This window comes from Gopherus evgoodei, chromosome 10 (genome assembly GCF_007399415.2).
Source record: "Gopherus evgoodei ecotype Sinaloan lineage chromosome 10, rGopEvg1_v1.p, whole genome shotgun sequence".
Classification (NCBI taxonomy): Eukaryota; Metazoa; Chordata; order Testudines; family Testudinidae; genus Gopherus; species Gopherus evgoodei.
The window spans coordinates 84,447,968-84,460,619 of NC_044331.1; the positions used below are offsets into that span (position 1 = coordinate 84,447,968).

General features: G+C 48.3%; 1 protein-coding gene across 3 annotated transcripts; it reads left to right on the forward strand.

Annotated features, from left to right (window-relative positions):
* Nucleotides 1-332: 332 nt before the first annotated feature.
* On the forward strand, nt 333-11,308 carry EARS2 (glutamyl-tRNA synthetase 2, mitochondrial). Of its 3 annotated transcripts, none has more exons than XM_030578279.1 (9): nt 333-390; nt 3,012-3,167; nt 4,539-4,728; nt 5,220-5,692; nt 7,037-7,145; nt 7,843-7,996; nt 9,084-9,214; nt 9,422-9,557; nt 10,224-11,308. In XM_030578279.1, the coding sequence occupies exons 1-9, from the start codon at nt 348-350 to the stop codon at nt 10,305-10,307; spliced, it is 1,476 nt and encodes a 491-aa protein (XP_030434139.1). In that variant the 5' UTR covers nt 333-347; the 3' UTR covers nt 10,308-11,308. The 3 variants fall into 3 exon arrangements, with proteins under 3 accessions (XP_030434139.1, XP_030434137.1, XP_030434138.1); XM_030578277.1 differs by lacking the exon at nt 333-390 and adding an exon at nt 659-916; XM_030578278.1 differs by lacking the exons at nt 333-390; nt 10,224-11,308 and adding exons at nt 659-916; nt 9,666-10,217.
* Nucleotides 11,309-12,652: the final 1,344 nt, after the last annotated feature.

Below are 12,652 nucleotides of genomic sequence, written 5' to 3' on the forward strand. Positions count from 1 at the left end.
GTACCCCGCTTCCACCGCCAGAGGCGGCTGGGCAGGAGCCGTTCTGTGGTGCTCGCTGCTTCAGAGCGCAGTCCCGCCGCCAGACGGGGCCCGCTCCCCTCGGCCCTGGCGCGCGGGCAGGAAATGGGTCCGGGGCGGCGGGGTCTGGGGCCGCTGCCCCCCACGCCCCGAAACGTGCCGGGCGCCTGACAGACCCCGCGCCAAACCCCAGCTGCCGCCCTGGGCAGCGGGACGGGAGGGCTCGGGCCGCACGCAGCCCGGCCCGGCCCGGCGTTACCCCCTGGTCTGGCCGGTCCTCGCGCACCACCGGCCCTGCCCGGAGCAGGCTGGCTCCGCGCTCTCCGGGCATGGCTCGCTACGGGGCCAGGCCGCGGCGGTGCCCGTCGAGAGGTGACGTTGACACCTCACCGGGAAATCGCGCGCTGGTGGGGAAACACCCGCGTGCTATTGGCGCGGAGGGTAAAAAGCGCCACTTCTCCAGCCTGACGCCCGCGGCCCCTGAGAGGCCCGGAGTTAGTCGGGGTGGGGGGGCTATGATTGGCCAGTGCGGAGTGACTTGTAGCTCGGGCCCCCGTTTAGACACGGCGAAGTGCCCGACAACAATGCCTGGAGCCTAGGAGTAAGATAAAGGGGACCTGCGCCTTTAAGGGCCCCCCCCGCCCTATGGGGTGAGGGTGCCGCCGATTGGCTGGCTGTGCAAACCCGGATGTAATTCTCCGCAGCCACGTGCGTGCTGAGCTCCGTGCTGGCTGTGCCGGAACGGGCTCTTCTATGGCCCCTGCGCTGCGGGGCGTTGGGGCCCTCCTGCGGGTTGCTCCTTGCTGGCTGTCTCCGCGGGGCGCTAGAGTGTCGTCTCAAGCGGGGGATGTGCCCTGCGGAACTGGGGTGAGGGTGCGGTTCGCGCCCAGCCCCACAGGTAAAGGACTCCAGTCCCAGCACAGGGTGGCGGTAGCAGCTGGGGTTAGAGTTTTTTGTCCTTGCCGACATCTGAAGTTACCCATAAGGGGATAGCACGTTACTGGCCGCGGGGGGTTCTGCCCTACTGGAAGGGACACTTGGGGGGGAGGGTATAATTTGAATGTCAATTGTAAATGTCTCCTTGAAACGCCCATTGAGACTTTCAAAAAGTGCCCGAAAACTAAACCAAACCTACCGAAATGTAGCTCATATTCGAGAGGATAAACTTGATGCGAGTTAAAAATGAGCCTCATTTCTCGTGATTCAGGAGTGGGGATGTAAACTCCTTTGGAATCTAAATATTAACTTAAACTATAAAAATTACTCATCTAGTACAGAGCCAGAAATAATTTTTAAAAAATTAAAAGTTGCTATTTAGTAACCCTTCCCCATCAATAATGTTTTTTGCTCTTTTCCCAATCTGCCTGCTGTTGGCATTTGCACTTTTGGAGAAACGTTTTATTTAAAAGTTTTCAAAGTACTTTATAAACAATTAGATAAGCTTCACAATGCCCCTATGAGAGAGATCTCTATTATATCATTCTTCTCCTGAGTTTAAAGGCCCAGGATCACACACAAAGGCTTTGTATACACACTGAAGTTGCATCAGTTGAGCTAGAATAAATGTCTTAAATCAATTTAGTTAAACCAATGTTTACAGCTGGGTTGTGTCAATATAGTTTTAAGCTGATTCCTTCTCAATTTAAGTTGCAATATATCTAAGCAACAGAAAACTGATTTAAGAGTATCCACACAGACTTGCAGTGCTTTAAGTAAATAGATATATTTAAAAAAATTAAACTGATACAAGTTTTGTATCTAAACAAGGCCTGTTCCTGTGGCAGATCTGAGAATGGAACTCCAACTACCAGCTGCCACTTCTATGTCACAGGAATAGGTGCCTTAAAAATAATTAAGGACACAATCTGACAAATTGTTCTATCTGTATGAGCCCTTCAGCCTGTACAGAGCCCCATGGACTTCGGTGTCTTAGTGCTGAGTGGTTTGTAATAACAGAGCCTAAGATGGCTAGTTCTGCATGCTCAGTACTAGCACTCTCTCCCAGTGAAAATACACTGGTCTATTTTTAGTCCTTTTTGTTTTCAGGTTCTCTCTTGTAGCTTGCTACAAGGGTTTGTTTAATGTGGGTTGCGGGGGAAACCCTCTGAACTGAAACTGAACATTCACTTCTGTGATACCTGACGTTTACATCCTTTCATCTGTGAAGGCTCCCAAAACATTTAAATACCTTTAAAAAATGTACATTTTACACCAAACTGACATTATCCCTTCTCTGTCTTATCACATTTTGCAATTAGTTGCATTAGGGATCAGTTAAACCGCATGTGGGTATGTTGTATGCTGAGTCAGGAGAAAATCTTGCAGTATTCTGCCCCAGCGATACACGTCTCCCAAATAAATAAGATAGAGGGCAATTTCCTTCCTCTGTAACTAGAAGCACTGACTAATGGCCTCCGCTAGAGGATGGGATCGTTACAAACTGGCCAATGTTTGGGCAGAGTTGGCAATCCGTGCAGACTCTTGTGATCTAACAGCCCACCCTGTCTTTAGTATGCCATTGCTTTTGACCTTCAGTTTGCTTATTTACTCTTTGAAGACTTGTCTGTAATAGGAAATTGAACTGCTGCTGATAATTTTCCATATGAGATCCCCATAACCAGTACTGGGACTTGTGTAAGTGCTAGGGCAGATCACACAAAACTCTTCAGTGTTTCAGAGAGGAAGACAGAAGCTAGTTATGCCTTCGGAAAGAGTTTTGAGACTGGCTTTCTACAGTGGACACTGTCATTTAAACCATATTCAGCACCAGCTCAGGGAAGCCATTTCTGAAAAACAGTCATCAGTGCTTCAGTTTCCTAGTAGACAGAGCTTTAATCGCCTGCATAGCCATTTGTTGTTTCACTGTGCTGTTCAGGTGCAAGAATGTGTTAAATGCCATCATAAACAATAGTTTACAGCTCCTGTTGAAAAACCTCTTTGTCGATTGTATTTAATTTGGCCTGACTTGCTCTGTTTTCGCTCTGATAACCCAGGCTTTCTGCACTTGGGTGGCCTTCGTACTGCTTTGTACAATTACATTTTTGCCAGAAAACACCAAGGGTCTTTTATCTTGAGACTGGAAGATACGGATCAAAGTCGCGTGGTGGCTGGGGCTGCAGAAGGAATAGAGGATATGCTGGATTGGGCAGGTAACTTCCAAGTTTATACACTTCACTTCTTAACTACTGAAACATCTACACCATGAAGAGTTTTACCATTAAAAAGAGCCTCACTAAAATTCAAAATCCTGGCAGCACTGTCCCTTGCTATTCAATATATTGATCTAGTGGTTATCATAAAGCGCTAGGAGCCAGAAGGGTCCTATTGTAGTAAGACTTTAGCTAATGATTAGGTGAGTGTTCTTTGGTTATCCTGTGCAGAAGGACCCATGCATGTTTACCTGGAAAGAGATGCATCCCTACTAAAGAAGTGTGTGGGAGGTTGGTGAAAAGGCCAGGAGTTGGAACTAAGAAAACTCAGCATGAGTTAAAAAAATTGTGTGTGTATGTAATTTGCAAAAAAGGGTTCTATGACATGTCTTATAAGATTCAGAGGTGGCCGTTCATCTGTGTACACACCAGTCCCCGGGCTGCATCCTTTGCCTCTTTTTGTGCTTGGATGAGTTTTAAAGCTACTACATTGATGGTGAGCATTTGAGAAGATGGTGTTACTGTAAATTCTGTTTAGCATGTTTATATTTAAAGATAGAATTCCAAGTACTCTGGTAATCAAATAACTTTACAGTAGAGAAAATAATGGGTTCAAAATCTCAGTTGTATTTCTATGAAGATAGTGTAACTTATCAGAGGAAAGTGTGTGCATGTGCCCCTACTTACATACCGCCATACTTGGCTACTTGAAATGTATTAGACCTGCTCAAGTATTTGCCAGTTTGTGATGGTCTCACCTGCCAGTGGCTGAAAACCTGAAGAGACTATAAACCAGGGATGGCCAGACTTACTGACCCTCTGAGCCGAATCTGACAATCTTCAGAAGTTCAAGAGTAGGTCTGCCAGGGCTTGGGGCTTCTTCCCTGTGGGAGGCACCTGCTGGGGCTCAGGGCTTCAGCCCCGCTCCTGCTGAAGCCCTGAGCCCCAGCAGGTGTGCCTTGCAGGACTGGATTCCCCAAGGCCCCCCTCCCCATTGGGCAGAAGCCCCTACTCCACCATCTTCCTGCAAGACAGAGGTCCTGAGCGTTCTCCTCACCCAAGTCTAGTAGGTGGAGAATAGTAGGTGGAGAATGGGGTGGGAGTCCGTGATCCGCACTTTAACTGTAAAAGAGCCACATGTGGCTTGCAAGCCACAGTTTGGCCACCCCTGCTATAAATGCTAACACTATTGATGACTATGGAAGATTCCACTATAGTTCACCAAGTAGAGTCCCATGCTGCGTGTGAGCAGTGTGCTCTGTGGACACACTCCAAAGTAAAATCTTGCCTTCTGATCCCTGTTGAATGCTCTGCCATCAAATTTTACCTTGGATTGAGAGCTTGTTAAATCCCAAAACTCTGGCATTCCAGGTATCCCACCTGATGAAAGTCCTCACAAGGGAGGCCCAGTTGGGCCCTATCAGCAGTCTCACAGACTTGAACTGTATAAGAAAGCCAGCGAGGTTCTTCTGGAGAATGGTGCTGCCTACCGCTGCTTTTGCACCCCTCAGCGCCTGGAACTGCTGAAGAAGGATGCGCTACGGAATCGGCAGACACCACGGTAGGGGGCTTCCTGTGGAGTGCGTGCATGCAAAACCAGTTAAGAAATCTCTGGCATTGGACTCTGAGACACCAGCTGCCCAACTACAGGGGCACTGAAGACATTAACAGCTCAGAATAATTAGAGCTCTTACTTATCACTTTGTCTTTAGCTCCAAATGTATCTTGTTGTTGAAGAGAAAGTCCCAGTCTTTAGCCTAAATGACCATGTTTAACATTTATATAGCACATACTGTCTCTAAAGAGCATTACACGCATTAACTGGCCAAGCTTCTCAATCCCCCGCCCTCCCAGTGAGGTGTGTAAGTAGATCAACATTATCCCCACCTCACAGAACGAGGGGCTGAGGCATAGAGGTGAGGTAACTTGACCCAGCCCCAAGTGAATTGTTGCCAGAGCTGAGATTGGAACTCAGGATCCAGGCTAGAATAGAAAAAGCTGACCTTTTGCCAGTGGTACTGACCCAAGACCATTGCTCGCCTGTCCCAAAAGGTACGACAACAGGTGCCGACACTTGAGCTCAGAGCGAGTGGCTGAGAAGTTGACACAGGGCTCTGACTACGTGGTCCGCTTCCGGCTGAAGGAAGGTATGGAGCCCTTTCATGATCTGGTCTATGGATGGAGCAAGCATGAAGTAGCTACCGTGGAAGGTGATCCAGTGATCTTAAAAGGGGATGGCTTCCCCACATACCACCTGGCAAATGTGGTGGATGACCATCACATGGGAATTAGCCACGTTTTGCGTGGAACTGAGTGGCTTACTTCAACATCCAAGCACCTTCTTATCTACAGAGCCTTTGGCTGGGACCCTCCTCGGTTTGGCCACCTTCCGTTGCTCTTGAACAAAGATGGCAGTAAACTGTCCAAAAGGCAGGGAGACATTTTTCTAGAACATTTTGTTCAAGATGGCTGCTTGCCACAAGCTCTACTGGACATCATCACCAACTGCGGCTCTGGATTTGCAGGTACTGGAGAGAGGCCCAACACACTGGGAGCTGCCCCTAGGTCTGGCTACTTGACACGTTTGCTGCTTGTGGAAAGATTTGGTGTATTAATGTTTCAGCACTGTCTGAACTCTCTTCGAAGGGGGTCAAAAGGGTCTCTACAACCAAAATGCTGCCAGCTCCTCTAAAGTCCCCACAAGAGTGCCGAGGGTCAGGATACCTCTGGGGAGCTGTTTAAAATTGAGTCCAGTTCCGAGTGGGCAACGGCTACCTAGTGACAATCTCAGCAGAGAGGGAATGGATTATGGAGATTAACCCTCTCCCTCCCCCCATCTGGGAGGTGGCCCCTCCAGAGCGCAGGTGGGGTGGAGTGGGGAAAGTTTGCCGTCCTGCTGCCCTGCTCATGCTAGAGGATTTCAGTCCCCAAGATTGTCTGTTCAGCACCAGCTTCACTGTAAAATGAAAAGAGCTGGAGGTGGGATGCAGGGGAGCAGCAGCTCCTCTGGGGACCGTTAAGGACACTTCCACTCTCTGATTAGTATTTAAAACACGACATTAAAGATTTTCCCCTGCCTGCTTAACCTGAAAGTCCATGGGAAGCTAGGCCAGTCACTCTCCTTCGGACTCTGGTTTTGCAGGAGTCTCAAACAGTCTCATGTCTTAGCAAGACAGCGCTTCCTGCATGTGGCTCAGGAACCCCACTGTGAATTAACCCCTTCCCACGGGATGAAACTTTCTCCCTCTGAACACTTTTGCTGATGGGTTGAGCATCGTGAAGATGATTTCTCTTTAAGAACTGAATCAGAATGGCAAAAGCCAGAGGGAAAAGTCCCAGGTTCCAATCAGCCATAAGGCTCTCCAAGCTGTCTGGTGCTTAGGAGATGCAGTATTGTTCTCTGAAGCTTCGCAGTAATGCTCTGAATCAGTGTTTTCCCCCCAACCTTTGTAACAATTCAGTGCTGCTGTGACATGGCCTGGGTACCCTGCACTGGCGCTGCTGGGCTGACTGCTGCATGGGCAGGTGTTAGAGATACAGGCGAAATTATTAGTTAGGTAATGGCATTTCTACTCGAATGCTTCATTCAATGTCACCCGTTTAAAACAGCCTGAACTCCCTGGGCACTGCCTATAGCTGAGACTTGGTAGAAAGTTGGCGGAGTCTGTTCTCAGGATGAGACTGGTATTGCACAAAGTCTTGGCATGGGGGCTCTGCCTTTCTTTTAAGAAGGTACCCTGCTCCGTGTTGGCACTGAGCAGGTGTGGAGGGACCCTCCAGTGTCACTGTTTCCCTGCTACAATAAACAGCACTGATACTAGCTCTCCCTGGGAGTGAATGCATGATGCCATTGTTGGGTTATTTTGCAGGGAATCAGATGGGCAGGACACTGGAGGAGCTGATCTTGGAGTTTGACGTGGGCAGAATTACCACCCACTCAGCCCTGCTGGATCTGGATAAACTCCCAGAATACAACAGGTATGACAGTTGGATGTAGCACCTTATTCGTCTCCAACCAACTCTAAAAATTGCCCTTCGTGTACTTAGCTTCACCTGATGACGCAGTGTGCCTGGTCCCCTGGCCTGCTGTCCCATTCATGACCTTTTCTCTGTATTCTCCACTGTTGGGGTTCCTCTCTCCCTTGGGCGCCCCTCCATCTACTGAAAAGCAAATAGTTTTCCAGCAGCTCCATATAAGCATCCTGCCCACTGCACACAATGGGAGGTTCAGCGCAATTGCTCCCTTCCTCTTTCACCTGATGGAGCAAGGCCCTGAAATCCACTATTCTGCGAATCGAAACCAAATGAGGGGAATTGACCCAGCCACCTAATCACACTAGCATTCATATGCCAGGAGCTTGGATACTATGGTGGTGGTCATGGTAGGAAAGCCTAGCTAGATGGGCCATGTTGCAAGGAGAATACAAGGACTTAAGTCTGGGTGAGAAATTACTTTTTAAAAATTATCATTATTAATGGTGTACCTCTGTGAAGTGCCCCACCTTCTCCCAGAGCCGTGTATTGAGGACTATTGAATATTTACACTCACTGTAATGTGGATTTTTCCATAGGGTTCTGTGCGTTTATTTTGTAAACACTGTATAATGACATTCATTAGTCTGAGTCTAAGCCAAAGAGGTTTATAGTCATTGGGATGGTTCTGTCTTCTGTGCAGGATTCACCTGGTCCAGCAGATTGGAGATGAGAGGCTACGACGAAAGCTGGTGATGGAGCTGCAGATGCAGGTGGAGCAGGTCTATGGCGATCGGCTTGTGGACAGAGAGGTTCTAGAGAAGAATTATGTGGAGCGAGTCCTCCTACTGAGAAAAGTATGACAAGCAGTAAAGCTGTAGTGCCCTTTGGGAGAGGAGTAGAGAGTGGGGAGGGCAGAAGCTCTACAGGTAACCCAGCTGGGTTCTGGGCAGTTCTAGAACTTGAGCTCTAAAGCTCCAAGGCTTTGGAAACAGTGAGAAGTCCTATTCTGCCAATTCCAGACACCTGCATCCCTGCTTAATGCCAGAATATGGAGCTGTGGAGTCAGTCCAGGTTGCAGGTATGACACTCCAAGCATCTCCACTATCTTTGGAGACCTACATGTCTATGCAGAATGACCTTACTGGGTAGTGAGCAGTCATTTGTATCACCAAACCCACCATCACAGATGGTGGTCTTAGCAGAGAGTCCAAGGACTGAATGGGCCTTCTCTTGCCCCAGGAGATTGATTATCTCCGGAGCACGTTGGCTGGGCTGTTGGAGAAGCTTGCCTACCTTCTGCCTGTTCTGGGACTAAATGGGGAGAGCATGTTTCCAGTGATGTCACATGTGGTACTTTGTGGTTAAATCAAGGGGGTTCCTTAATTCAGAGCCCTCATCTTAAAGGAAGTGGCAAAGCAAGGGCTGAGGTGGGAGAAGAGGAGATGATGGCCCTGCCTAATGTTACATGAACAAGGCCACATGGTTTCCTACACTCCAGCCCCATGAGATCACTGCGGGTTTGGGGGTCACTGCACATCTTGCTCTAGAAAGGCAGAAATGGCTCTTGAAAATGTGGTTTCACTATGGCAGCAAATACAAATTTACTCATGTGACTTCCTGCTTCTGCCCTCAGTGAGTCAATGTAGGGGGAGCCATTTGTAGAGTCCTGCTCTGACTCAGCTTGCTTGCTCTACCGCTGGCCTCCTACAGAGGCTCAATGGCTCTGACTCATTGTTGCCCAGCACTTACATTGTCATTTATACCAGTGGAAAGTGGGTGTAAAATGCTACCCAAGCCAAGTGTCAGCATTCCACCCTCTGAACTGATGAGAGTGCAGAGCAGTGGTGAATGACCCCTTTGCCACCCTGACATCTAACTGGAAATAGACTTTATCTTTTCTTTCCCTCAGCTGCCTTGACAGCCCTTCTTTCCATCCCGCAGGGTCACATAAACCGCCTGAAGAACTTGGTGGCGCCTGAATATTCTTACTTATGGGTCAGGCCCTCAGTGTCCCGAGAGCAGCTGCAAACCATTTCATCAGAAGTAGATGAGATAGGAAAGCTAGTAATAGGGTAAGTTTTTCAGATCTCTGGCATCATTTTATAATCCCTTGCCTATCTGAGCTACTGTTTTTCTGGTGCTCCTGAGGTAGTGCTTAGTCTCCTAAAAGCAATAGTTTGCTTGTATGCAAAAGCGTCATTTGGGGCAGCTCCTACTGTCAGTGGGAATTCCTCACCTCCATGTGTCACTAGACTGAGAGGGCATCTTCTCTCCCAAAGGCTGATGGAAGGGCAGACTGCTGCTCTGACTACGGAAGGGTTAAATGAAGACCTGAGAGGCCTGCAGGAGCAGATGAGAGGGACCGAGTACAGCAGCATGATGAAACTCCTCCGCTTGGCCCTCAGTGGACAGCAGGTAAAAGCCATTTGAAGTTGAGACCTTAGGATCCAGTAAATAACAGCCTGCTCTCTGGTCACAAGACATAGGCTTTTCAGTGCTAAATCTTTTTTGTGTTTTTCTCAGTTACTGTAATAAGTGAATGTGCTATTGTGAAAAAATCTCCTTGGCAGAGAGGGATGCTAAGGAAGATAAGAGGTACCAAGCCATCCCCCTAGAATTGCAAACCTGTGGTTGGAAAGGCAGCTGGCTTTTCTGTAAGGGGCGTTGTCAGCTTTTGGGTTCTTGTGTGTGTCATGGTTCATAATGTAACCAACAATAAATTCCTCCTTTAGTCCAAAATGAATAAAAACCAGGGCGAGTTCTCTTGTGGCATAAATCCTCTGAGTTTGATAATGCCACCCCAGCAGAGAAGTTGGCCTGATGTTGGGGACTTTTCTTCCCAGACTACAGAACCAGAGTCTTATATTAGAAATTTCAGGATATGTTAATCGCAGGTGACTGACAACTCCAGTCATCTCCAGTATAGAGTGATACAGACTTGTACCCACTGGATGTTACCAAGGGAAAAACATAAAAAACTCCAATTTCTGATAGCCTTGTGATGAGCGCAGTGTGGGAATGTGAGTAGCACAACAGAGTGCTGGCTTTCACTTGTGCAGTGTCTTTTGTGTGTGTTTTCAGCACGGACCAAGCATTGCTGAGATGATGGTTTCCTTGGGACCTAGAGAAGTGTGTGAACGGATAAAGAAGGCACTCTCCAACTAGCAAGAAGCTTCCTAGAGGGAATGGCTCCAGCAGACAGCACTTCCCTTAAGACACTCTGAGCCCCATGTATTCTTCAGTACCCCGGCCTAAATTCTGTGGTCACAGTGTTTCAGAGGAACTCGGCCTTATATCATGCTGAATTTGTGAGAGTGCCATCAGCACATTTGCAGATCTCTGTGTGTCTTCATGAGGCATAACGTAGTTCATATAAGAGGTGCAACTGAATTCAGATTCAAACTTGCTTCATTGTCTTCATTTCATGGGACCAGGCTGGCATTCAGATTGGGATATGGAGTCCTTCATCTTAACTGTATGTTCAAGTCTAGCTTAGCAGTGACTGAAAATGGTTACTTCTGATGGCTGTTTGATTTCCCATAAGCCACCAGGGTGGTGATCTCATTTTGGAGCTGTGTCCACATGACCCAGAAACTGTCATAGCTGATGCTAATTAGCCCCCAGTTGGCAATGTGAGCAGAGAGATCACTTGTAAATGGGCAATGTAGATTTGATCCCCTTTGCCATACAAAATGCCCTTCCAGTCTGGCTTGATACATGTTGGTGGGGACTGTTGTGTGAAAGAAGTGTACACTTTCCATTGCCTCTGTTTTGTGGATGACTCGAGGACTTTTCTTTCTAGCACTGTAACCTGCGTTTTTCATTAATACTTAATTCTACTTTTTAAAAAGTCCCTGATGTTTTTGAACTGGACCCAGGAAAAGATAACGAACAGCAGTTTCTTTGCTAGAATATCACAGTGCACATTATCATTTCCAGTTGGAGCTTTAAAAATCAAATTGCTTTTTTTGAACAAATGCACTTTCATTCTGACATGAAATTGGGATGCAGGATCCTTTTCTTGCAGGTAATCTTACCTGCCTTCCCACCATCCCCCACCGCCCCCCCTTAACATGGCAGAGAAATCAGGCACATTTGTACAGCTATATCTAAATGTGAAGTGAATGTGTAACTCTTTCGTATAATAAAAATCTGTAAATGTTTTACTGTGGCCTTCTCTCAACAGTTGGAGTGCATTTGAGGTGGGGAAGTGTCCAGGTCTTTCAAGAACTGTACGTTGTCCCTGCTTGGTTGGGATAGGTTGGGAATTGAGCGATCCGAGTGAGAATGCATATTGTGTTGTGTAAGAGACTATACAAAAATACTGCTTGAAGTCCTGATTTTAAATTTGACCTGCAAAATGTTTAAATGTGAATATGATACTGGATGATGAGGCCAGAAGGCTCTGGGGATTCTTGTTAATCAGGTGTTTTCAGAAGTGTAGGTAGTAGCTTCCAATACGTCCAGGGAGAATTATCAGGGATAGGTGCTTTCTAGGGAACATCAAGCTACTGTGTGCTCCCCCTCAGTGTCCAAGTGTTGCATTTTAAACATATGCGAGTTTACTTGTGGATAAATAATGATGGGCCCCATTTTGTTCTGAAGTCAACACAAACATAAGTGTGACAAACTGAATATAGTGATATGCAAAGTCTGGAACAAGGTTGGGTGTATCCCACAGATTTAACACTTGCTCCTTAGAGAACTGATGGCCACTCAAACATGTTCCAAACATAAGCTCAGCTCTGAGCTATCTATTCTGTGTTAAGCCTTGGGAGAAACGCACTTTTAGTCATGTCAGGAAAGGGGGCTCATGAAGTCGAGATGGTTGGGAATGTTCCATGTTCAAAGGGTGGGGCTCTGCGCTGGGGAAGGTGCGCCATGTATGCTGTCATTGACAGATCTTTTACTTGTGGTTTGCAATCCTTAGCTTGGGGAGTGTTGCAAATTTCCTTGTGCCCTCCCTGCTGTAATGGCAGGGTGGCGGAAGTGCAGACCTTAGCTCATGTGTGGCTGGAGCCTTTGGCCAGGGCCGGCTGTGGGGCCTGATTAGAATACTTGGCGGCGGGGCGTCTGCTCCGAAGGACCCCCTACCACTGAAATGCCGCTGAAGACACCCCCCCCCCAGAGCGGGGCCCCTTTAGGCAGGGGCACGGGGCCCGATTCCTGGGAATCGGCTTAAAGCCCTGCCTGTGGAGAGTGCAGCTCCCAGCAGATGCTGGCCAGGGGAGGACCGGTGGACCGGGATAAAGCCCTGCAGTGGGGGCCTGTACTTAACAGACGGCACCTGTGTGCCAGAGATGAGGGGCGAGGGAGTCTCCTCCATTCTGCACAAGGCGCTCCTCTGCTCCGCGGAGCCCACATTGCAGCGGCCGGTCTGGGACCCTGACAGCCCCTTGCCTGGCCGCCCCAGGAGGGCTGTGTCAGCGGGCTCGTGCCGCACCCCGAGGGGGCTGCATGTGGGGGCGGGCGCCTGTAACCCCGCCGTCTCGGCCCGGGCGGGAGCTGAG

Coding starts and splice junctions, on each gene's coding strand:
- EARS2 (XM_030578277.1), top strand. CDS start 772: ATGGCCCCTGCGCTGCGGGGCGTTGGGGCCCTCCTGCGGGTTGCTCCT. Junction 3,168..4,538: donor GGATATGCTGGATTGGGCAG/GTAACTTCCAAG, acceptor CTGGCATTCCAG/GTATCCCACCTGATGAAAGT. Junction 5,693..7,036: donor CTGCGGCTCTGGATTTGCAG/GTACTGGAGAGA, acceptor GTTATTTTGCAG/GGAATCAGATGGGCAGGACA.